Below are 27,536 nucleotides of genomic sequence, written 5' to 3' on the forward strand. Positions count from 1 at the left end.
TAGGGCTAAGTAATCTTGTTGATGTGACGGAGTACATTTCGGAGAAACAGTTTGACCTCAGAGTGGATTCCTCTTCCTCCACTGTGATATCTGAATTCCAGGGGAAAAAACATTCCTCTGAAGCTCAGGGTCGTCCAAGTGAATGAGTTCACGTTAGCCTACCTCCAGTTCCCTGGATCGCTCATTAGGAGCTTGGCTGAGCACTCAGAGTTTTGTTTGGATGGCTCCCAAATGGAAACACACTTTTGGAGTCATGCCAAGCTGTCAGCCTCGTGCATGATTTGCGGCGTGAATGATGTCCGGCTGCTCAGATAGAACGGTCCGCCCGGGCTGTCAGAGGAACAAACTTTGCGTCCAAATTAGTGAAGCACTAATCACTCAGAGCAGCTTGTTCTTACTCAAGTAATTAATTCCAATTCGACACAAAAACAACATGTGAACATGAGGGTTGTCAGATATTTTGTTCACTCTGTCGATGGGTATGAGGATGGGAATAAGGGGGTAGAAAACTCATTGCTTCAGTATCATGATTTTTATGATTACACATGCACATTTTCATTATTTAGAAGTAAAGCAACTTGCTAAAAATCTGTAAAATCCCTGTTTATAGGTAAATTTGTATTAATAGCTCATCCTCCTATTTCCCAAACTTTCTTACCAGTCTGTAGACTTTCGTAGACATCTGTCAGTCCTAGACAGCTAACATGACACATGGAATTCATGGTCAGAAATGGCAGATCGCGGCAGTGATAAGGCTAACGGAGACTATACAAAGGTAGCTCTTGCACGTGGTGAGAAACAAACTGCGTGTGCCCCAAACCATCAATGTGCAGCATGGATTAAAAAAACACAGAAGCCCTCCTCACACAAGTAGCATTAGCCTGACAAAAGTACTGTCAGTAAAAACAAAGGAACATATGCATGTATGAAAATCATCCTGTTTGCCATAAAAATATCTCACTAGATTTATGTCAGATACATTATGTTAGTACAGCCTCATATTAGAAACCTGTAGGTTATACAGGCAAAATTCAACTCATAAGAAACAATGTCAATACAGGATTTAACAAGTACCAGTGGTTAGTCACACAGGATCATGAAACGAGACTCTGCACACCTGTTTCCATCTGCAGCCATCGGTCTGCCATACTGATCCCATTGATCATGGTGCCTGATACACATCCCCAGCAGTCGTTAAGAGCGTTTTGGCAACACAAGGCTCCATGCAAAACCGACCACCCCATCATTAGAATTCAGCGCTCTGACCAGATTACTAGATGCTTATAACTAATTCTGCACTCTGAGCTAACAGCTCCACCGTTTTAATGCATGGGCTTACCGGGGCTCAAGCCCCTTTGTGTGGTTCGTAGTCCCGAAAAAATAAGCCACTGTGATTGGCAGGGTAAAGGTTACTCCATGTCAATCACACGTACGGCGTTGCCTGACCTTACTGTCCAGTGAATGATTTGCTGTTTTTCAAGTCCTGGCTTGAGTGGAAATTTACTTCTGCCGCGGGGACGTTTGCGAAAGAGAGGAAAGAAAAGAAATGTGAAAGTGGAGCTCTAGAACGCAAAAATGAAAGAGACAAAGTGCAGCGGGAGTCACAGCTAGTACAAAAAATCCCCAAGCTGACAGGATATTTCAAAGCTGCAAACCCGAGACAACCTAAAACTCTCCCGCAGCCGTAGCAGAGCTGGCGAGTGAAACAAGGACATGGATGAGAACTGTCACTACACAATCTGAGTCAAGCGTAGATGTGAGTCACGCATGCGCAGGCGTAAACCGTGTATGACACGTTAAGGTCCGTCATCTTGGACAGCTACTTCCAGTTTCGACCGTATTTTGCAAGTCAGTAAATTATTGCATATTTTATATTATAAAGCAAAGTATAGTAGGTTTCAGTTGAATAAGCAGATGCTGGAGTCTAGCCAAATTTAAGGAACATTTTTTTAAACTGTATTGGATGATATAAAAGCATTGACCACCCTTTCACAGTCTGGAGTTTTGGAGTTTTTCATCTAATTTTTGAAGACAAAGAGGGCTTTAAACGTAACACCCGATGTCACAATTACAACCTGACACACAAAACATAAAATCACTCTCATGACAATATTGTAACGCAAGTTAAATTGCTCTTCTTCATCTCTTATAGGTCTCTGTGTCTCTGGTGTCTGTCTTGACGTGCAAATTGGCTGTGAGTATGTGTGTGTGTGTAAAATGGCGTGCGTGACACACATCTATGGTTGACTCAGATCGTGTAGTGAAAAGGACACCTGCTTCCACAGGCTAGGTCTTAGGTAGTTAGCTCGCTAGCCCAATAACATTAGTGAATTTAGTGAACAAATGATGACAGGCCCAAACCAGACAGACCCGTGGCCCATGATACTTGAATGCAGCCATGGCTAACAGGGGTGTTTTCTTCTCGGAGTACAGAACAAATTCCAGCTTACCTTTCCAATTTGTCTAGTTTATGGGAAAAAAAAAACCAAAAAAAAAACAACTACTCCATTTGACCTCCCTATAAGACCTTGTTTATAACGGTTTGCTCCTACTCCCTGCATGCGAGTGCATATCGCAATGCTACGTCAAGATGACCATCTGTATTCGACCCATCTGGTAGGAAGAAAGTTTAAGTGCGGAAAAGGTAGATGTTCCACCAAAAATGATCTTCTTTTTCCATAATTTCATTTTAATATTTTGTACTGGACAGCGCGTTGCTGTCTATCATATTTTATTATAGAAGTCTACTTGAGTCAGCTCTAGCTTTCATTCCTTCATTCTGGCTCCGCTTCATCTTCCTCTCCCTCTCCCCCCGACTTCACTGGGCTGTGAAACCGCAGTTATTAGGAGCACCGATTAAATGGATGGCGCGTCCCACACAGTTTGGTCCTATTAATAATTAAGCAGGGCGAATATTACACAGTTCACATACTTAAAACATGGAGTTCAGTGAGTAGGTCAAGAATGATTACACACTGCAGGCTGACAGGCAATGAGAAACCATTTGTTCAGCTGTAATTAGCCTAAATGATAAAGTAATGCATCCCCATTAAGGGAGAGAAGACAGAGCATTCAGGAGGAGACGAAAACTGCTGATGAGCCACAACAACACGTGCAGCAGCGCAGATCAAGGGATAATTTGCGTGGGGACGACATGATCTCCTCAATGCTGGTTTTACTCTTGATGCTGAGAAACAACAACGATTCCTGATCTCAACAAGAAAATCAAATACAACCTACAGCAGTCATGTTTAATGAATTTATCATCTAAGTGTGATGTCTAAATGGTGTCAGAAAGCGGCACGCAGGCCCTGAGGGCGAGCTGCGACAGATATCCGAGGCTGAGTTTCTGACCTCCAGGTGAAGCCACTTTACAAGGCTCTCAAGGCTCCAAGGTTCATCAATAATTTACTGCACTGCCGGTCAAGTTAACACTTTAAGTGTGCTCATTATGTACCTCTGAAGCATACACACACATTCAACATGCACGGCAGACACTCCGACACATTTGTTAGTTCACACACAAACATACACACACACACACACACACACACACACATGGATAGTGGGGTTGCAGTCATAAAAATGATCCTCATTATCTTGTATCATCTTGACAAGCTGGAGATAATAACAAAGAGGGCAATAGCTCTCGCAATGTGGTCCATTCTCAGCGAAGGGGATTTAATGTCAAATATTCCAAGATGCACTGGATTGTCTGAAATGAGCGTTTCTTTTTTTTTTTTCTTTAGCTCTTGGCACAAAATGGGAAGAAAATATGCAGCAGCTGTGAAAGAAAAAAAAATGTCCTCCCACAGACGGGCTGAAAAAAAGAGGTAAAGTTCTTCAACAGAGATTTACTGTTCCACTTTATGAGCACTGAGGCTGCTGCTCAATAAATCCTTTATCATTGTGCTTTTATTGGGAGATTTGATCTCAGCAGACAGATGGGGGGCAGCGTTAAAAATCCGTCTTACTTCACCCCGGTTTTGTGTTGTTTGGGCAGAGAGGCACAGGAGTGTTTACGGAGCTAGTTATCTAGAAACCCGCATTGATCATGTCGGTGTGCTGGCGCTCGCGGCTGAGAAACGCTCACTCATGTGGTGAGTAATCATGGCTGATCCTGGAGCTTCCCCACAGACCTGAGAGCTCCCACAGCTCGTGCCGGAGCTCCGGTGGGTTGTGGTGTGACACAGAGTCTGATTGAGACATCTTTATTATAATCACGTCAGCAGAAATGCAGCACAGAGCTTTTTAGTCAGATGTCTGGCCATAAATAGACATCTCAGAAAAAAGCAGTCATCACTGCCTGGCCACAATTACATAGCACTCTTCGCATAGAGAAATTCATTCCCTCAGAGTGGAGGTCGATGTCATATTGATTGATAGGCACCAAATAAGTGGTTCTCTCCATTGTTTACCGCTGCAAAGGTTAAATAAGGACCGCTGAGGCTTCTGCTTCACAGTATGCTTTTTATAGGAGCTGGCTTCCGCTCTCGTGAGCCTGATAACAGTGTTCAGAACATCGAGTTCAGTATAAAGAGAATTCTTGGAAATATTATTCCAGGGCTGTTTGTACACTTTAAGTTGACTGTCTCTTTTGATGGAATGTCAAATAGCAGTTTTGTTTATCTTCTGACACAGCCTCGCTGGTATTCTAATACTGAATGACAAGTCTGTCCCGTTGAACAAAATAGGAATTCGTCTTTGGGACCTTTTTTAGACATTCTTGAGCAGAGGCTGATTACTTCAGATCACAACTGGTCCACGCTTACTTTCAGGGTGTGAACTTTGATAGCGGATCTCTATTGATGGTGTGGACTGCAAAAGCTCAGAACCAAAGTAACGGACGGATTTCTGAGGTTCAAGCACACAGGATGCGACCCCGTTCAAAGCCTGTCTAACAAGCTGTGGACTTCATTCAGTCATCATTTGAAGAGAAGCAATGTCTAACTCGCACCGGGAGCATTTTTCAGTACAAAACCAGCAGATAGTTTGAGCCACTTTGACAGCATTGTCATCTACAACTATACATTTTGTGTGTTGCTCCAGCTGGTGAAGAACCTGGTTAGTTGGTGCTGGCTGCTCAAATATAAACCAAAAGAAATCAATTCTAACAGCAGCACAAACAGAACAGTAGCCAGCAAGTGTTATTGTTACGTAACGCTATTTATGTGGTGTATATATTCTATGACTGTGAGGCAGGTACAACTCTGACACACACACAAACACACACACACACACACACACACACACACACACACAGACACAGTGTTAACATGCTTGAATATCAGGCACAGCAGCAGTGATACTTGCCAATCAGACTGGCAACACCCAAAACACCCAATCAAGAGTCGGCCGCACCCATAGAAGCATAACAGTGTTGTCCACTCAACTGTGTCATTATGCACGTTTCACTGTTTTTGTTATTTGAAACTTGTGAGGACTATGGCCACACGGTCCCGTTAAGATAAACTTCATTTGATCCGGGGAGAAATTATCATGACCAGCGTGTAAGCTCCTTGTAGGACATGACTGATGTTGTGAGTGGAGGATCAGCAGAAAACAACAAGACACTAACTGCTTTGGCAGCCGACCTCACCACCACTGGTGGGCCCTTCCTAACTGATAAGAAGGGAGGGGACTGCAGAAGTGCAAGATGCCTTTCTGACGGAGACCCTTTTCGTTCACCTCAGGAAAAAGTACCCAGCTGTCGAGTCACCAGTCTGGAGGGTTTTAGAAGCTGGTGGGAGCAAACAGGGCAGCAGGGCAGAGTCTAGCAAAGTCTTGGGATGACAACATGTTGAGCTGCTTTAAAAAAGTGCTTGAGGAATGGGGGTCAGTGCTGGCCTTTCACAAGGGCACCCCCTGCAGTGTTGAATGGGCTGATTTTGATTGGCTAAGCATGATAACAGAGCCATAGTAATCTACCCTCAGAACCCTAGTAGAGCGTGTGGGATAAAACATCATTTTTACAATCACTCGTTTTCAAGCTTTCTGTAACTTCCATTTATAAATGTCACATCTTGCCACTTTGCCAGCAAACCCAGACTGTATGAAGTGATACAGTCTAAAGCTCAGAAATAAGTGAGTAAGTGGACCCTTGAGTTGAGATTGTTTTGTCAGCTGCTGTTTCCAGGGTAAAAAAAAATTAAAAACACAAATGCGACCCTGCAAAACATGATTTTTGCCATTTTCTAAAAGATCAGTTTGATTGTGAACGGTCATGTTAACACAGGGGTTCAGTGATTAAAAACTGGATGAAATGACTCACTTGAATTTGCCTCTTGATGACTACGGTTCAAAGGGAAAAATAAACACCAGTGAGCTGACGTTGGTGATGAGGATTCACAGCCATTTAAACCATCTATCTTGACCAGTACTTCCGGATCACGGCAAAGATACAGGCACGACTGTAAACATCACAGAGCTTTGTGGTTTAAGAGGAAATATGGCTCACTTCACAATCCTGTTTCACACATTGCCAGTGTTCAGCATCAAGCCTATTGATTTCCTTTTCATGTAAAAGTGTTGGTTTCTTATCTGCAGATGTTCAGCCCTTCCTCATGCTCTGGTCATGGTACGGCGGTTTGGGCTGGCAAAGGTTTCAACTCGAGCAGAAGACGCCCATCTGGTTGGACCTTGACCTGAATGAAAACGATCCTGGAGTAAGTTTATATCTGCAGCTCTCTTTGAGTCGAGGCAGAGAAAGAAAGGAAGTGGGGTTCCAGTTTGCTGTTTGATGAACAAGAGCCACCAAAACTAAGGCCTAAATTTCACCCTCCTCCTCATGAGTCTTTCATAGCTTTCTAAAGAATACACTAAAGGATTACTGATATCCTGTCTGCTCTGTTTGGATAGACCCTCACAATATTGAGGAAGGACTTTGAAAGACCTTGTGAAAAAACACCATAATATCACCTCCAAAGCAAATGCCCTTGTTCCAATTTTTACTCCATCACATTAAATGGCAATTTTGTTTTGAGTTGAAAACCACCTTATGTATTAGGTTTTTGCCCTTGCTACTTGGGTAGTGACCTGAAAGCAATTTTCTTTTTATGATATACTTCAAGGGGGAGATTCTCTGTGCTCCCTCTTTGGGGGGCCTTGGAGCAGGTACAGGTTAAGTGTCACGGCTTAAGGATACCTGGGGATATACAGCCAGAGGCGGAAAGAATACCAAAACATCCTGCTGGGCCGAAGAGCTGCTACTTTGATGATATTTTAGTCATGTAAATGAACTTTCATGGAATTATAAAAGTTGAGTAAAAGCAATAAGTAACTCACCAATGTACTGAAAGAAAAAAATACTGGATTACAGTCCGACATTTCTACACAAGCTTTACATTGAAACGAAAAAAGGACACAACTGTACATAATAGAGTGCATAAACAGTAAAACTAGTATTCCGTGGCATCATTCAGTGGCAGTGATTCTGTACACTTTTCCCCAGTTTCATAGGTGATCTTACAAATATGTGGCCTGACCATCCTAACACAGCCCCAAAACATTGGACCTTCTCTTTCTCATTATACTTTCCCTTTCTGGTAAATGTCTATATCTGTCAAACTCCATGCCACAAGTTTGTATGGCAGGATGTTTAGTTTGTGCCCATGACCAAAACGTATACTGTGACGGTCAAGATGTAAAAATGTATTGCAAAAATGATATATCAACCATTTGACTTATTTTAAAATATTCATTTATGACATTTAACAGGACATTAGTGGACTGCTAACCAACCTCTGGAGGGAGGCATGATTGAAAGCTGTTGTCAGTATGAGGGCTCCCTCATGTCATGTGTCGCTGCACTATGGCGGCTTCGTCTCCCACAAACACACACTCCCCCTGGGACACTTCAATCAATAGTCTGCCATCTCAGATGCACACACACTTCCTGTTTGTGAAGGAGCGGATGATCTGAACTTGCCTGTGTCTGTAAATACATGTGTATATGTGGATGAATCGGATCGATGAAAGACACAGGGCAGCCAGAAAAAAGATAATTTTAACAATTTTATTTGTGAAAAACTACAAGCAAAATTCATAAATAGACATTTCTATTTGAAGCAGAGGAAAATGATCAGGTTAGCCTATAAGCGCAAAGTCGTGCACATGCCAGAAACATGTATTATTTTAACAATATAAGCTAGACAAGGAGCCGTGATCTGCTGAAAATGCTGCGTACATTTCCACACCAGGAACATAATGTGACCATTTCACAAGGGGAAACAATGACACATCAGCTATAAGTTAAAAAAAAAAAAAAAAAAAAGGAAAATTAAAACTGGATTAAACAAAAAATGGATTATTGTACTGTCCCTACTTTTTTTTCCATTTTTTTTTTTAAAACTGAGCAATAACTTTAAAAGCATTGTACAAGACATTGTTATAGGAAGAAATGAGTTTGTATAATACACTTAATTGGAAATTCACGGTTAAGGTTATACAGTCAGTAAAACAAGCATTCTATATTTGGGTCTCTGACAAACAAAGCTAAAAAATGTAACCATCTTTACACAGTAAATTAAGGTTACTGGTCGCACACAAGAACAGAACTGCTTGCGCGGAAAGGAAACAGGAAACAAAAGACTTCAGCTCCAATGCCATTATTCATAGTGTTTGCTTTTGCACCTTTTTAAAATTCTATTTACAAGCAATAATTCATATACTTAGCAAATGGCCATTTGTCAATAATTTAACAATGAATCCTTTCTGTTGGAGTACTCAGTCAAGTGAATGTGGTTGCAGATAAGGCAGGTGAAAAGATGGCTTTTTAGGCCCATTTTTAATAGATTGCATTACAAAGCAGGGTTTTATTCTCATTAAAAATTGGACAAAACATTTTCCCCTCTGACCCAGCAGTCCCACTTTTTAGTTCTATTCACATTGCTTTTCCTCACTTTGAACACTGATTCCCTATCTGTATGCAATAAAGTACATAATTACATATTAACCATAGCTTAAGAGCAGAAAAAAGTTATGAACACATATCTCCTGGACTTGAAACATTGCTTACGACACACGTGATTATCATCCCTACGTGTGAACCCGCAGGGCTTTTAGTCAACACGGATCAAACCTTGCCCCCCAGATCCTAGTAGGAGTTTTCTGGGACGTGTTAACCTCACCTAACCTGGATTTAGTTGCTCTGGGAGGCTCAAATGATGAGTTGGGGCCTCTGTTAGGGCAGCTACATGTACAGTGGGGGTCCAGCAGAGTGAAGAGGGGATTTACTAAGGCCAAATGTCTTCAACCCAGCAGACCCAGAGCTCTTCTCAGCTACCCACCCACCCCCAGTCTGCTTCTCATCACCTGCACAGCGAGGCAACATCCACCACTGAGTAGAGCCGCTAGTTTTCTTCAACTCGGCTCACAGTACTTAACAGTTCTCTGCCCCGATTTATCCGTGCACAGAGACAAGTGGACAATAAGAACACCATTTACATGGATTATATTAGTCTTTATTTAAACTGTTATTCATCTCACACATTAGATAATTGCATTTCAAATTGTTATTCATCTGTCTATGTATCATGTCATTATGAAATTCCTTTGGTCCTTCAATAAATAAAACTAAGATATCATATACACATTTATTCTTTATACAATTTCATACAGTTAAAAGGAAATTATGTTGGTCTAGTATCAGCTAAGGTGAAAGTGAATTAAAACCCTTAAATAAGCCTTGCTGTTCTAAAAATTGAAAGAGCAATTGTGTATTATTAACTACTGCAATATTTTTTTGCCTTCAATGACAGGAGTCTTAAATTAATAAAATAAAATCAAGTCAATTGTACTGTAAATCTTTGTATGTTGTTCATGTCTTTGCACTTGTTTTCTGGGATATCAGGTTGAGAGAATGAAGATTCAAAGTTGTCTTCAGGACCACAACAAAAGAAAAACGAACTCAATTCACAACAGCTTGACACAACAGGTCAATTTTACAGTTCGACATGGTTTTACCAAGTGGAACTGCTTGTAACTGTCCTTCAGTCACAACAGAAAAAACTCTGGCTCAAGAGACGAGAGGACAGCTCTACCTTCAGCCAGCAAACTCAATATTTAAGTATGGAATGCAGAAAATATCAAGAGCTTTTAGTGTTTTACACAACAGCCTACACTGTACAGTTAAGGACATAAGATACTGTATAAGAGATCTGCTATAGCATACTAAATCATAGACAATCTAGTTGAAAAAGTCAGGTGTCTGAATTTCAGGTGATCTTCTGATGCACAATGACCTGTACAGAACAAGCAGATGGACCTAATGGAGGTCCAGACAGTGTTCAGAGTGAGACAGTGTTGTTGAGAAAAGTGAATGAGAATTTGATTCATCAGCACTTTGTCACATTGAGTGAATGGGCAATCCCAGATCTGCAAAACCGCTTCACAGTGTATCTAGCACCAGTGTGTGTGTGTGTGTGTGTGTGTGTGTGTGTGTGTGTGTGTGTGTGTGTGTGTGTGTGTGTGAGATGTTTGTGTGTGTCTGTCTGTGACTCGAGTCTTGTCCTATCATTTTCAAACTGTAATAAAAACACTGAAGGAACGATCGATCGGCAGAGCTACACAGCAAAGCTTCAACATAAAAAGGAGAATATCAAAGTATACAGGTGCAACAGGTAATAAATAAGGGTAATAATAGTTTAAAGTTATTAAAATGATGGTGGTTATTGTGCCCAGCGAAGAATTCTTCTTTACAAAAACAAAAACAAAAAAATTGTCGACTTGGCCTCACATCCACATACAAATATAAAACAATACATACAAGTGTCTGGATGCTACCGCAGGGGGGTTTGGGATGGGGGCGTTATTCTTTGTAGCCCAGCTCTCCTCGCCTGTGCCACGGGTGTAACCACGAGGGAAGTTCTCCAAGCAGGACGTTTGTTTCCCCGACAGGCGCACCGCACTGTTCCTCTCAGCCAGCCAGATCCTCTCAGCATCCAGGGGTGGTCATGGAATGGAGGCAGGGCAGCGATGGGAAAGGTGAAATCTCTCCCCCTATGGGAACCATAGTGTCCAGAAACGTGGGGGAAAATGGGGAGTGGCGCTGAGTGAGGACAAGGGGGAAAGGGGCAGGACCTCAGAACGACTCGTCGTGCCCCACAGAGAGATCCCCTTTAGGTGTGGAGGCGCGTGACGAGCCCTTGTCCATGCTCTCGGAGCCAGAGCTCTGGTGCTGCTGTTCGGACCCCGCGCTGGACGTGATGGTGGACGAGGACGTGGAGGAGGAGCGGGTCTTCTCCTTAAAGTCTGTTATAATAACCGTCACGTTCCCTACGGTGATAGCCAACTGCTGGGCAGTGCTCCGATCAATGTTCTTCAGTTTGGGTCTAAGGGGCAGAGACAGAGAAAAAAAAAAACCTCAATAGCCGGAAATGCCAACCACAGTAATGTGTCTCAGCAACAACAGGGTGAGGCTGCCAGCACTGTGGGGGCGGTTACACTAAATTTCTCAATTCATCGGGTGACACATGAACAGTCAGAACAAGTGTATATAAAGTGAGAGTGGGTGTTTAGTGTAAAAGATCATTTGTGAATCATTTGAGGTTTCCCCACTAGCCTGGTGCCGCATGAGATTCTCTAAAAGGAGGTAGTAGTCATAGTTGTGAAACCATGTGTTCTGCCACAGACATGAAGAGTAGGAGAGGGTGCTACACACCTGGAAATGTGAGAGTTCTTGTTGGTCTTGGTTGCTGATTTGCCAGACTGTATGCTGTGTTTGTCACTGGGTGGGCTCTGATGGTTGTCTGATTTGGGTCTGGAAGAAAACAGATACACACCAGTGAGGATAATACCGACACAGGTGACGCCAAAAGACACAAGTGAAGACCCGACATTTACACTGACCTGGTCTTTTTGCTGCTGGGCTTCTTCGTAACGGCTGGGCTAATTTCCTTCTCTCTGTCGGGTTTGTCTTTGATCGGCTGTTCCTTGTCGCTCTTGTCCTTCTCAGGGGTATCTCCCTCTGGCCTCACTCTCTCTGGACGCTCACCCTCTGGACGTGCCTCACCATTGGCGCGCTCTCCTTCTCCGTCCGGGCGCTCCTTGTCTGTGCGCTCACTCCTCTCCCTCCGTTCCTTCTTGGGCGGGGGAGGCATCGGGTACTGCTGAGCCACCTGCTGGGCAACCAGCTGGGAGTTGATCCTGGGTTTCCTGTGGAGGGGATCCAAGGCACAAACATGGATTAGCCTCATAGTGGAGCTGTGGTCTGAGTCTAGCCACGTACCAACACAGTTACACTACGGGTGACAACGAGAGGTGACTGAACCTAGAGGCCGGCAAAGGAAAAGGGCTGCTGCTCCCAGCTGCTGCGTAGGTAGGTTTACGCAGCCGCTTCCTGGTGGAGCAGCTCTGTTTTGAGGGCTAATCTCATTAGCTCACTGCTCTAATAAAATGAATGCACAGGATCACAAGGTGGGACATTTGCAGCACGTCACTTAGATCGTCTAATCTGATTACTGCAGGGTTGGCCCCATTTGTCACAGACTGAGACTCAGTTGAACATGGTGTAGCTGCTCCACTCACTGAGCTCACCGACAACCACAGAGCTACTCTATCCCCTTTTTGAGTCATTTTCAAACACATACACACAGAAACACAAACCATAACCTCTTTGAGTTTGATCATTCTTAGTCAGCAAAGACAATAAAAGCAAGAAGAGTGCCACATGCAACCTTTAAAGAATCCCATGAACTTCCTAAAAGCAGGAGTTCACGTAAAACAAAATTTTTTCTGTGACGCATCACCAGTGAACTGCGACAAACATGTATGCAGCAAGAGCAGCATCTTGATCCATCAGCTCTGCAGATGAACACGGCCTGATGTGAGGCAAAATGCTAACCCAAAGTCCGACTGCTTGACCTAACACACACACCTGCAGCAAAATGGACACCAGCTGGCAGCAACTGGGGGGAGCAGAGGGCCTTGGGGGAGAGGAAAGGACGACTGCAGCCTTCCAGACACTCCGACTCAGCCGAGACCAAACTGTAGCCAGCAACATGGATAATCACAGGCCAGCGCTGGGCAAGCATGGTGAGAAGTAAACCACAAGTACGCTCATACACACAAATACGCACTTGAAAAGCTTAGCGTGCAAACAAACAGCCTGGCATGGCTCGATGGCTGCTCAGGAGGCCTTTCAACAGGAACACAACAAGTTATACTAGCTAGCCGTGTATACTCAACCCTTCCAAACCCAATTCTAGTTTTGGCAGGAAGAGTTTTTCTAATATCCCGCCAGTGGAGAAGAAGGCTCTTGATCCTGAGGACTGTTTTATGAGACCTGTGGTCAAGTAGGGAGGCTTCAAAGTTATAGAAACTGTCAGTCTATGCTTCAGGCCAGATAAACAAGTGTTACGGCTGGAAAATGAAGCTGTCCACTGAAAACACATTTTTTTGGCTTTGCCATGAGAATGTGCTACTGTGAAACGAGTCTAAGAGCAAATACATGTGGCAAAAACAGACAAAGCTCAACACTGTGTCAGACTGATGATGCTGATTTCAGTGGCTTGCTGTGGAGAGCGGTTTTCAGAGAGCTGCTTAAGTGGTTGGCCTCATTGTTTCAATTTGGCAACATCATATGGTAGGTCCAGTTACTCTTGTTTCTCCACTTCCATCCTCTCAAGTCTTGCAGAATTTACTCTCCACGCCCTGGTTTCTTTATCTTTACGTAGCTTAACATGTTTAAACTAACATTTTGTCAATCTTTCTTCTATTTCTCAGTCCTATATTTTGTCTACTGCTCCATCAAACTCATTTAGTATCCTCCTGTTGCCTATTACAGACAGAGAGGCCGTCCTTGAGGAGGGGGTGGGGTTGTACACCGGATCACGCGATCAGAAGGCAATCAATCGGGGCATAATAGAGCATCATGTCGTAACTACATTCCAATCAATACACCAGCTGTGGAGAATCCTGATGAGCCCTGTGCTGTTGATCCAGTAACCATTAGCTGCTGTGCTTCTCTGGAGCCTGGGGCTCTTTCTACCTGCTGCCCTTGTGAGAGTCACCCTCTGGGGCATTTAAGAAAGTGATAATTAAGTAGGGCTGTCAACAGAAGAAAATCCTGGTCGACTGAAATCGTACCTACTCTTCAACCAACTGATTGGTCCCAGGGAGAAAGAAAAATCTGTATGTTATCTCTAGGTTAACTAAATCGACCACAGTTCCCTGAGTGCACTCTCCCTCATAGCCGTATTAGCCTAAATGAGTTATAAATAAAGCTAAAAATATATATATATATATATACGTTATTTGCAGCATACTATACTGAAATATGCCAATTCTGAAGTGTTCAAACCCAAAGCCTCAAAGTTTACAAAGTTTACACTGAACTTTTTGACAGCCACGCCAACAACTTCTTTGACCTGGTGTAAATTATTTTGGAGCCAACTCTGAGTAAACGCTCGTAAACATTAAATAAGTTAGACCTAGCAGTCTCCTTTAGGTTGGATGAGTAAGACGAGCTGGACGAACCCCGCCTCACAGGCACTCTGTCCTGTACTGGACCAGTACAGGACAGGACCAGTACTGACACATCACCACTTTGTCAAAGCGGGCTCATACTGTATATGACTAATTTTATAAATTTACATTGAGCAAATAATACATGTCATTACGCCATGTTGAACTAGCTGTGACATTTTTAAAAAATGTCAGATGAAAATAATATAAATTCCTCCTGAGCCTTGGTTTTCCCTGTCCTGCCCCTATTCCGATGACAATCAGATGCAGTCCACCCCATGGAAATCCAGTATGCCGTTGGGGTACAATAGGAATCCTGATCCAGTGTCAGCATCTGGTGGTAAATTGTCAACATACCACTGAGACAGTGTGACAAAGAATTCAAGTTTTGGGTAGGCAGTTTGAGCTACATGAGAAAATGGCAGTGATCAAAGCTACAATAATGACATGCTCACCCACATACACCCATCATGAAAAAATATTTCTGTCAAACCCACAGTCATGAGTAAACAGATTTTGAACACAGATAGTGTTCAACATGACAAGAAATTATTTTGTTAGGCAGTAAGAGCTGTTAGCCAAGGAGGTGCTGAATAAGTGATTGACCGTTTGATAAGATCCCAGCCTCCTCTGCCTGTAGTTCAGCTGAGGCCCTGGTGGGAGCATGAGATTTGTGTCAGCAACAGCACTGGCAGCAGAGGCAGCCCAAGTAGTTAGGCAGTGATTCAGTGCCAGCTGTAAGTCAGCCATGAGATGCTGCTTGCATGATAGAGCCACCTCTCTCTTCGCCCCATTACTTATTTACTGACCATACATCATGGCTTTGCATGGCACTGCTCTGTGGCTCATTGAGATGGCTAGAGATTCTGCATGGCACCATGTGCCTGCCACACACCTTTATTAAATAGTGGTGGCCCTCAACAGCTGGAAAACGTCTCCTTCTGCCTAAAAATATACTTCATATTTAAAATTAATTACATTGCTCTACATTGTAGGGCAGAGACTGTACTAATCGCTACAACATTGTTAGAAATTACTCTACAACTGAACCACACTATTTTGCAAACATTCCAATCAAACAGGAACGGTCTACTGTATATAGCACAAGAGGTACTGGAAATTAAACTGGGAGCAGGACCAGGAGTGAACCCCAGGGTCCAATTGGAGAAACTGCTCCAACCTCCCACTGCTGCCAATATATTCCTGGGGAATGAATGCGCGTGCGTGCGTGTCAAGTGTATAAATCCTGCTGTCGAATCATTTCCCGCTGTGAGGGCTTACAGCATATTACCTCCCCTGCGCACAACAATAGTGTGTGATTGACAGCTCCTCCTATGCCTGCCCCTACATTCCACCTTGTTGGGGAGGGAGGAGTATGGAGACTCTCTCCACGGGAGGCCCTAAAATAACTATCATCATGCTTAAAAGCTCCTAATTCAGTCAGAATGACACCCATAGTTAGACTACTCCGCAGCCTGAACCATCCCAGAAACACACCAGTCACACCTCTGCTCAGCTGGTGCTCTTGCTGGCGAGGAGCAGCTAATACTGCAAGCTAAGAGCAAAAGCTGAAGCTGCTTTTTCAGAGGGAGCCCTTTCCACAGAAACCAAAAACAGTGAGCCTGAGCACTTCATGGAGAGACAGAGTAATGAAGAGAGTGAGTGAGCGATGGAGAGTGTGATAGAGAGAGATAGAGAGGTGCAGGAAAGCCCTCATTAACACAGCTTTTTTTATTTTAAGTGCTGTGTGGAGGACAAGCAATTATTTCCTGCCAGGCTCAGTGAATGTAGTGGCAGACAGCTGGACTGAGAGGAGAGAGAGAATGAGACAGACAACAAACAACAGTCTGCCTCAGCCATGGACAGCCCACTGAAGAGCTCAGACTATTTAACATCACCCACTCTCTCTCATTCAGACTTTGTGCATAACCACATCTACACAGTACGAACGTGGGCTCCTTGTCCTCAGTAATGTAAAAAGTTGTTGAGAAACATGAATCCTCTATTCACATACATTCCCCAGTGACCTGATTCTCCCCCACACAGGACTGAGAGACCATCACAGCCTCAGCCTTGAACGCATCTCTCAGATCCAACGTGTGAGAACGCCACAGGCCTTTAGTTTGATCACAGCACCTCCCTATGACACTCTGGCAACCGTTAAACCGATGATCTACATGCACTGTGTGTCCACACTTGTTGAGCGCCTTGATTATTATGTAGAAATTCGTGATACCCTCACCTCCCCCCAACTGATATGGGCGATGATGAAGCAGAGCCCAGAGCTGCCTGCCTGAGCTGCTTCGAATTTGTTGGCCAGTCAGCAGGAATTTATATATGTTTATATATGCTCTATTGTTGTATTGTTGAATGTTGGACAATCATTCCAGAATGACTTGAAATATGGCTGGGAAGAGAACTTCATGGCCCCTGCCTGACCCAATTCATGGGACTGTCAACTGCCAAACCTTTCCTGTAACGGTGAAACAGTGCAAAAAAAGTGTTGTTGTCACGTGTTAGACAATGGCCAAAGTATGGATTGTTATCCATGTATCATTTTACAGTAAAATCAGTATTAAAAGCTTCATTTTAGTAGTAGCACTTCATGTTACTTGAGTAACTTGAGCTGAAGCGATGAGTCAACTGGAAGCTTTTCATAATTGATAAATCTTTTAAGACATTGTTTACAGAAAAATGCCAAAAATTCACTGCTTTCAGTTGCTCAAATGAGAATATTTGCTGATTTTAAGTCCTTTATGATATTAAACTAAGTTTTGGGAAGTTTTGGACTGTTGACATGAAAGCATTAAATGAGTCAACTTCCATCAGTTATTTTCTTGGTTAAATGATTGATTGGTCAGAAAATTTTATAGATGCACCTCCATCACTGCACATGAACAAACCTATTTAATCATTTACTGGGACATTAAACTGAAAACTCTTTAACTGTGCTAAATGGGTGTTGATTCAACTGTATGATCATTTTGGAGGATGTAGTCTGTGGTGCTTTTGAAATGCATTGCGTTATGTTGAGAGGTGTTCCTAATATTTTTTCCAACCCATTCAAATCAATGAGGGTAGGCTGACTAACGGACACACCTCAATGTATAACGCAATAGAGTTCAACAGCACCACAAACTGCGGCCTCCAAAATGATCACACAGTTGAATCAACACCTCTTTAACACAGTTTCAACAAAAACTGAACATTATAACCTTTATAAAAGGCAGGTTTTATTGCAGGACTGTTGTATTAGATGGCATTAGTCTTAGCTAGGTGTTCCTAATAAACTGCGTAATAAAGTGCGTGTATGATGTTCCCTATGAGGAAATTCTTGATCAGTCTGAGCCTGGTGTGACTGAAGTAGTGTTGTCACCTCAAGCCATCCATGGGTAAAGTAATCTGTGCAAGTGAGTGTGTTGGGGAGGTTGAATGAGGATAACACCTGAAGAGACGCCTGGGGCTATAGTGCTTCTCAGTTCATTCTCACTGCCCACCAGAGGCATTAAGCATTCATCCTTTCATCTGTCCCTTCCAGTCAGGTTTTTGGGGGCTTAATGTTACTGTCACTTCTCTCCATCTAACCTCTTAAACCTTACCCTCTTTGTGGGGGTGTGTGGATTCCTACAATGTTTCTATCAAATTTCTTTAGGTGCTCTGTCTACATACACAGCGGGCTCCCAGAAAGCATCTACACCCCATACCTTTTCATCAAAGAGCAAAAGAGCAGTCAGGTATGAAATTTAGTTCCTGTGGTATTGAGTACTAACAATACTGGACAGAGCAAAGGAATTCAGGGAAATCTCTCAAAGAAATCTCAACTTTTCTGCAGCAACTGTAAACCTTATGCACCATGCTGGCTTCCAGGAGTGTGTTTTTCTGCTATCTGAGTTTCTGTACATTTTAGTGAGAGACATGAGCCAGAAAAGGAGGTCTATGACAGAGGAATTAAAAGAGGAAATGTCTGTGTCTGCTTATGTGTAAAAGACACTTCACCTTCACACTGACAAATCTTTCCTTTCCATGACTGCACTTCCAGCCTATGAACTGCCTGGCATCAGGCAGACTTTCATTGCAAAGGCAGTAAGCACATATGAGCTACTTCCATCAGCAGCACTGTGTCTCATTGCTCAATATCACCCATTTGTTTTCCTCCTCTCTCCATTGCCACGCCATCGTCTGTCTTCTTCTCAGCTCTCTCTTCACTTTCTCCGTGCGTATTAGACCCCCCCCCCGCGCTTGCTTCTGCTGTGTGCGAGTTATCTATCAAGTAGACCTGGTCACCCTATCTCGCTGCTTACCAGTCATCTTCTTGCCCGTCTGCATTAGTATAAACACTGCCTGGTTTGAATTTACTCAACAAATCATCAAGCTGCACAGGCAAATAGGATACTGCACTTTCACAGCAGGTTCTCATGTTCTACACAAGGGAAAAAACATCAGGCAAGCAAACAAAAACAAGTGGGGAAACCTAACACCAAAAGATCAAAGCCTCTACTGATTCCTATAGCCAAGATTCAAATCTACTTATTGCATTTTTTTGGACTATGGCTTCTCGATAACACTCAGACTATGGGACTAGCCATGGCTAACTAGCTTTGATACTAGAATGAAGAGCGATAGGATCAAAAACCTGAAATAATTAGGAAAATGGTCAATTCTGGTTTCTCTCTCAAACTCATATGTAGCGAATTACATGTCAAATGGTACTGTTCTTTTCCCATGCATGGATGGTGGTGCTAGCAGAAACAGAAGAGGCTGTCCAGTCTCCCCCTCCCTGGGTAATGATGTGCTTCACTCTGCTTTAGCCCCTGGAGACTCTTGGCTGAGTGAGCACATCCCCCTTGCAGCCATCCATACCCCCCCTTCCTTCAACACACACACATAAATGTCCAGACGCTACGCTCCTCTCTGTCTCTTCAATGCTCCGTTTCTCTCCTTGTCCTCTTTTGGCCTCTTCTTCTCCTTACTCCTCAGCTAGCTGTGACTCCATACATAACAATTCCCTCGCTCCCTTCCTCCTTGTCCTCATATGCTTTTTTCTGTAGTTTCCCAAGGCGCCTCATTCCCTCACTGTCACACTCATTTGCTTGCCTCATCTTTTTCCTGAATGGGAGGAGCCCTGATTCAAAAGCTCTCTCAACATTTCTCTGTTTTGTCAGATTGCCAAATTGGCTATTGTATTTAATCACTCACACTCTGCCAAATCCCATGAAGTAATTAAGAACTTTTAAATCCGGCAATTAACGTAAAGATTAGGGCTACCCGCTCATGCTTAGGGTTTTAGTGCAGATGCTGATAATGCTGGATAAGCAAAAGCAGTTTCCTCTGAGCGGGGGCTGCTGTGGGGGCAAGGGGTGGGCGAGGAAGTGCAGATATAAATTGAGCGCCAGCATGTCCCTCTTATGTAATTCTATTATCCTAGACAATTTGCCTTAATGTGACAGTGGGAGAATCCACGGATTATAATGACTCTATTCCATCATTGTAAAAGACAGAAACGCACACACACCAAGGCACACACAAACACACACTGCAATCATTTTCCAATAATTGTGCAGCCTCAACACTTAGAGAGAGAGAGAGAGAGAGAGATGCACTTTTACTTTTTGGCCCAACTACTAACCCATGACTTTAGGATGGGGTATCATTTACATTTTATCCATTCTCATTCTGCTTATCAATCATGCTTCTAACATTCTTAATCTGTGGATTCATGGATTTCCCATATGGTATTACTATAAAGCCACATTACTATAAAGCCACAGACTAATATGCAAAACACATTTACTTAGGCACATTTACAGCTGTAAATATCTACAGAGTTTTGGACAAATTACAGTAACTGCCTATGGTTGACTTATATGAGTTTGGTACAGTGATCAGAAAGACATAATATCAGTATACACAGGCTACAGGTGATTGAAAAGCCTGACTTTTGTGGTGAGGCTGTGCTGTGACTTTTCTCTCAGGAGCACAGCCTCACCTTTTAACCTACTACAATAAAAGCTGGCTATTATAAACCTACAACCTGGTGACATAGACACAGACACAAAAAGAAAGCACATTATGTGCAAAAAATGTAATGTGTTGTTGTCAGTTGATTTAGCTCAAATAATTACGTTTTTAAGTGACGTCTTTACATCATATTTCACACTTCCAATCCAGATTTCTTTGAGGTTTGTTTTACTGAGTCAACTGGACTCCAACCAACGAGATCACCTGATAAAAATTATTATTAGATCTCTATCCAGTTTCTGTTTTAATCTTTCTATCTACATTCACTGTATGTTAGTATCAAGTTATTTTGATGACTCTGGTCAAATGATCTTTTAATAGTTATGGAGAGTGCACTTTATTAACTCTTTAAAGACCATTTTCTATAGCCCTTATATCCGACACCTTTATCAATAAACCCCTGTATCTCATACTGCTGTATACATAGTATATCAGCTGTAATGGTTGTGGTTGTGTGCCCTTGCAGCAGTCTGAGTTTCAAATAAACTGTGGACCATTTAAGTTTATTTAATCAAGTCAGAGCACTGCATTTTGCTAACAAGTGAGAGACACCCATTTGCTCTGTTTTATATGAAGCACAGATGGCAGCTACTTGAAATGGTTGACAACAGAGCAGCAGTGCACAGATAACAGCACAGCAGTCAAAGACTGAGGTACCTCAAGACTTCCTGTGATCCCCTCCATCAATCAACTTTAGAGGGCTCCTAATGGTTTTTCCCTGGGCCCCGGGGCTGCCAGAGGTGCATACCAAACACCACCACAAAGCAAACTGATGTACAGCAACAAGGTGTCACATTCACACAGCGACCAGGTTCAGATGCCAGAAACATTTAAATATGATAGCATGCACCTCACAGGGGATGCTAATGCAAGCCGTTCTCTAATTACCAAAGAAGCAGGCACTGAATGCAGAGCTCGAACACTTGGGCTACTTGGACTTGTAGATTAGCAGCGAGGTCAGGTTCAAAAAGCAGAGTGCTTTCTTGTTTAAGAGTCAGAGTGGCAGAGGCTAGATTTAGCCTACTTGGGTATCACGTTACATCACTGAGCTGGACTGGGTCAACAGGTTCACTAGGCTGCGTTCGGCTAGGGAGAACGGGGCCTCTCCCCCGCATGCTGATGCCACAGCTCTCGTTAACACACATTCTTGCCTCCATTAGCACAAATCAGAGCTGCATGACCCTCAGCTGCCTAGCTTACCTACCGCTGGCAGGGGACAAAGTGCAATTCAAGTCTCGCCGAGTGTAACCCACTATCTGTCAATCACCACGAATCATGTTGGGTATTCTCCATCAACACCTGTGGAAACAGCTGGTGCCTGAATGACCCAGTGTAGACTCAGAGAGAGGGATGTATCAATGTTAAAGGGGATGGAAATATTCATCGGATCTTAGATTTCACTTAGGACAAGTAGGTAGACCTTGTGTGACTCAAAGTGCAGCTAGAAACCACATCACTGCTCTAGTGCCTACTGACTGTAACCTGTTGTGCCAACAGCTTTTCCAGGATACATGGGGGTGTGATTGACTATGATTGTACCCAAAACTTCAGCTGAATCCATCTTTTCCTAACTACAGTCAGCTACAGCCAGTACTGGCTTACCTTTGATTCTGACCCGGAATAAAACACAGTTACATTTGGTGACTGTGGGGGGAGTGTTTGGAAAGAACTAGTTTCCACACGTTTACACCATGCAAAACAAGCAATTTGTCTTGACATGTCTTAAATATAATCATGCCAAACTGACTGCAAAAATCAATACCTAAACTGATCTATCCTGTATAAAACACAAATACTTATGACTTCAACACTGTGAAAAGAATTGTTTTGACTCCGACCAGTGAGGGACTCTAATTAGAGAACACATGCGTCCTCGTGCATAAAAGCACATTCAAAGCAAAGCCTCAGATAAAAGCAGCAAGATAAACATTCACATGTAGTCTTACGTGTGAATAATTTAGCTAGAGCATGTTGCTTTGTCCCATGCTTTGCTGGAACACATCATACAGTGAAGAAAAGACTAATTACTACTCATTACAATAAGAGGCAGCCCCACAACTATAAAATTGCATTAATCAAAAGCTGACAATCAGATCAAACAGCAGTGTGTGACAAATACTCCAGTGATGTCGTGTGCTCCCATTTACCAAATAGAGGCAACTGGGCTGTTGCCAAAGCACAGTGGCAGGATGGCTATGACATGCTTGTCTCCGCTTCCTGCTTTCGCGCAGTGTGCTCAGCCTGCATCATCAGCTGTGGTCTTAAGCTACACGCTGCTGGGAAAAGCACATAGGGGGAGGGGAGCCAGACAATTAAGATTAAGCTCGATCTTTAGGATTCTTAGTAAACCAGAGTCAAGTGTGTTCTCATCTGTGGTGCGCCAAGGGTGTCAGCCGAGCCACTCATTGTAAAACCACAGCTGGAAAGGTTAGAGTGCAGGGGACTTGTCAACAAACCCACAAATTACTCATCTATCTCTCCACCTCATCATGCAACTGATGACATGAGCAAACAAACTCACACCGTGCCTCACACAACTTGTCAAAAACATTCCCCAGAATAGAAGGAGGCGGTGTCAGTACACACAAAAACGAAAGGGAATCCCATCATGATATTCAAGTTATACAGTGATTTCATCTCAGTTTCCCATAAGACACTGTTTTCAGCTGACATCACAAAATTCATTCTGAGTTGAGCTCACGGGAAATGTCTGGGACATACAAGCCTGTTATTATAAATGATGATATGATTAACTTGAAGAATTTTTCTTCTGAGACAAATCAAGAGAAAACAATTCACTTGTAAACAGCACTGAGAACAAAAGAAGTTTGTGGCAGATTGAGTTTTGAAAATGATTAATCATAACCAAATGTATGGATTGACATTTTTAAAAAAAACAAAAATGGGATTTTTGGAACATTTGAAAATACTATTGAATCTCCTCTAAACATTGTGTATCACCAGGTTGGTCATGAAATGACACTGCCTTTAACTACATGGCACATGCGAAAAGTGTCTGGACAAAGACATATCAAAAACGCACATCTGGAGTTGGTGTCTCTAATCCTGCTTACCACTTTCCTTAACCTAAGAATTACAATCATTCCCTAACTTGCCCAACAGCTTAATGCACAATAAATCTTACTTGTCAGACCAATTGAAGAACATCTGCAATCCTACAGGTAGGTGAAATGTGCATACATGCATTCACCTTGTTTCACTCTATGAAAAAAAGCAGTCCTTTCGCTGTTGCTCTGTTGATGCACTGTGGCTGTACAGCCATCATGAAGTATGGTGCCCCCCCCCCCGGCTAGTGAAGCAGCCAGCCTACCTAGAACAGTGCATACAAGCAATGCAAGTCGAACAAAATGATAAACTATGGATAATCCCCACAGCGGCAGAAGATGTTTGCAAGATTGTCCATCAACAAGTCTCCGTTCGCTCACAGACAAATAGGCTGTCGATCAAAGTTGTCATTCCCATAAATTGCGATGCAATGCTGCTGCAGCCAGCCAAGCAGGCGAAAAACGCGACGCTCAGACGAGAGAGGGAGAGAGGGGGGAGAGAGAGAGAGAGAGAAAGAGAGAGAGAGGGGGGAGAGAGAGAGAGAGAGAGAGACAGAGAGAGAGAGAGCGCTACGTTACCTTGTGGATGTGCCCTTCCTCACATCGCAGATGCTGCATTTGAAAGCCTCGGCGGTGTTCCTAAAGGTGCAGACGCTACAGTCCCAGTAGCCGTCGTCAGCGGTCTGTTTGGCTTGTCTTTTTGGCCTTACAAATGAGACAAATGTTGAGGTCAAGTTAGTTTAAGATATGCCAGCAACCTATTTCTTGAATTAACAAGAAAGGAGATTGTGACAAACATAACCTGTTGTGTAATGTACAATCTACTTAGCACAGCACAAAGCATGGCGGTGTTGTCATTAAAATTGGGTTCGAGTCCCGGCAAGTAGAGCTCCTTGGTTAATAAATCCCCTCAGTGGCGAAGCGGACGACTATCCACACCGATTGTATCGCCAGCTAGGCTAGCAGGCTGGCAAGCATTGCTAAAAATTTCGGCATCGAAGCTTAGCATGTCGGCTAACTAAACCAATATCAAACAATGTCAATTTCGACATTGACCCTCCAAAAGGCTTCATCGAGACGGAAGAGCGTTTCAGGGAATGCCAGGCGTATCCTCTGAAAAATTTCCCTTTGTCTGTTAAGTGACTGGGTTGTAGGGAGCGAGAAGCCGCCATAGTGACTGCACTATTCTAGCTAGCTATGCCATACCAACTGAAAAAGGGAGAAACGATCCCTGTGAGAGAGAAACGCATCCGAATATCGAGCCCAAAACGCTCAAAACAAGTATAAATCGACAGTGGGTGGTCGCATTACCTGGTAGGGCTCTTTTTGTCGCCCATGGTGAAGAATAGTCCTCGGAAATAAGAAGAAAAAGGGGCCTCCTTTAATTGTCAGTGAGTGTAGTAGGATCTAGATAGACCCGCTGCTGAAGCTTTTGGCAGACAGGCTCCACTCAGCGCTGGCTCTAGGCAAGGCAGAGACTGACTGCGCTACGCCACGTGACGGCGACCGGGCCAATCAGCGTGCGAGTCGGTTTAAAAGTCTGGATGGATGTTTAGTGGCTCTTTTAACAACGACTAGAGATTTTTCATAGACCTCACCTCGAGCCACGTACATGAATAAAGATTACAAGGTGTCAATACTGATACGATCTGTGACAACAACAAAAAAGTGACACCAGCGAGGTATTTAGAAACTTGGAGTTCTGCTAACAAAAAAAAGTCTTACTTACTTCTGGTCTTTGGAAGAGGCACAGGGACAGTATTCCAGCTCATTTATGGCTGATGATAATAATACTGCTTATAATAATTATGGTGTTACAGAGATATCCATGATGGACCAACAGTTCTTGACCAAAAAAGCATCACCGAATGCATCCTACTTTACTTGTTGAACCTCGGCCAGCACGCAATGGATGAAAGAGAGGCACACTCAAGCCATGGCCTCAAGCCATGGTTAGACAAACACATTCACACGCGTTGTGTTTTTGGACAGTGGGAGGATGCCACAGTACCTGGAGGAAACCCCGTGAACATGCAAACTCCACACAAAACACCAAGGCTGGGATTTAAATGCATAAAACATTTATGGTGAAGGAATATTGCGGATCCCACACCTTAAGAAAGGTTTTCACATACAGTATGAGCACAGACAGTTTATAATCTGTCCTGTATTAAGTTGAAGGTAATTTTCCCTGCACGGAAGATTAGGCATATCTGCAAGGATCATGTGGTTGACTGGGGAAGATACAGCCTTGGTGGACACTTTGTCCTGCTCTGTTTACTGAAATAAACATGTCCACTGTCCTGGTTGATTCAAGACTCTAATAAGATACAAAAAACTTTCATTCACCCTGCATTTGCAAGAGAAACTTTTAATCGCTCCTTTACCCTCCTGGTTCTGACAGGCTGTGTCACGGAATGTGTTGGAGCAAAAACTGCACCTCTTGTGCGCCTCCACTCTGCCCAGGACAAGGCTCTCTGTGGGGGAGACCAAGCGTGAATCATGTAGGCTCATTAGTTGCTCTCCACGGCTCCAGGTCCTATTGTGAATCCCTCGCTTTTTCTGTTCAGAGTGAATATCCGTGCCTCCACAATTGTCTGCCCTCCACCCAGTGATTACCTCTGCTTAGCTCATAGCATGCTGCTCTAATTGAGCCTCATCATGGTGGCCTACTGATAACTAAAATTCAGTCAAAACAACAGCCCTGCCTCACTGCTTCTGTAATGAGTTCCTGGGAAAACTGTGCTTTTTTGTTTTAACTTGCAAGTAATAGCATGGAGTTAATTTATATTTATAACTAGGACAAGTCCTCGCAGCCACATATGTTTCTTTCTTTTTTAATATCTTTTTTTTAGAAAGACCATGACGTGAGTGCATATTGTAAAGAATGGTTCATCTATTAATACAATGGGGATGATAACACATTAAAGGAGGCATTTACTGAGAACAGCTGGCCTAAAGGTGAGAGAAGTGCACTTGTGGAGCAGATTCTCCCCTCCCTCATCAACTACACCCTTAAGCAAGGCGCTTACATTATTCGCAGACGATTTCACAAGACAAACAGTTAACCCTCATTCGTTATTTATGAGAGGTGAGTAGCTGAGTTTGAACAGCATGACATTAAGGTGGAGAAACAAATCAGGGGTGAGATACGCTGAAAGAGCTTTGAAGATGCACTGGAGGATGACAGTTATTCCAATCATGTTTGCACAAAACTATAAAAAATTTCTTTCCTGTAGAGTCAAAGAAAGTGGGAGTCACTTGTTTACCTACAACATAAAACTGTTCAGATTTAATCTGACTGCATCCATTGTCTCAAACAGCATTTTGTTGGAAGCACACAGCAGCCATGAATTCCAATTTCTCGAGAGGGTTGCTCAGTGTGTGACAGTAGAAGACTGAAGTTGTACTGCTTCTAGGCATGAATGTGTATAAACTATGTAATGTCTAGCGTTTGGAGAGATCACAGATTGAAACTAAGCAGCAGCCAATATGCCCATCAAACATCATCGTCACAGTGTGACAGGATACCCGGAGTCCAGTATCCTAGGAATTATGTCCATATTGGACAATTCTTCACCTCCCAGTTTACATCTAGTGCCAATGTTAAGAGCTACAGCAGGAAGCATTGTGCCCTTTCTGTACAGAGCGGAATGGCAGAGTGGAAAGCCGACTGTCATGGAGAGGGGGGGTGGAGCGCAATAACATAAAAAAATGTGGATAACAGTGCACATTTTTTGACGGTCACTCCTGGAGAACATGCATAGCGTTGCACTTGGTTGTTCACATGAGAAGTTTAAATCCTGGCTCCTTTCTCACCTCTTCACAGCTGGCCAATCGTGGCATTAAGTGGGCGTGAATTTTCGGAACCTCAGTTTCAGAAAGTTACAAAAATGATCAGACACAGCCCCCTTAATTCTGACATTGGAAAGGTGTTAGAGGGGCGTGAGTTTCCAAAGCTATTCAGTTCTGCTGAAGAAGGAGAAGAGG

At 43.2% G+C, this 27,536-nt stretch overlaps 1 protein-coding gene across 1 annotated transcript; it reads right to left on the minus strand.

Annotated features, from left to right (window-relative positions):
- Positions 1–9,445: 9,445 nt before the first annotated feature.
- rybpb (RING1 and YY1 binding protein b) lies at positions 9,446–25,061 on the minus strand. Its single transcript, XM_040159696.1, has 5 exons — positions 24,858–25,061; positions 24,126–24,251; positions 11,848–12,153; positions 11,660–11,758; positions 9,446–11,330 (listed from the first exon to the last, which is right to left on the minus strand). Exons 1-5 carry the CDS (start codon positions 24,881–24,883, stop codon positions 11,081–11,083), a joined length of 807 nt encoding a protein of 268 aa, XP_040015630.1. The 5' UTR covers positions 24,884–25,061; the 3' UTR covers positions 9,446–11,080.
- Between the last annotated feature and the right edge of the window lie 2,475 nt (positions 25,062–27,536).

The sequence above is a fragment of the Xiphias gladius genome, chromosome 21, assembly GCF_016859285.1.
Source record: "Xiphias gladius isolate SHS-SW01 ecotype Sanya breed wild chromosome 21, ASM1685928v1, whole genome shotgun sequence".
NCBI lineage: Eukaryota > Metazoa > Chordata > Actinopteri > Istiophoriformes > Xiphiidae > Xiphias > Xiphias gladius.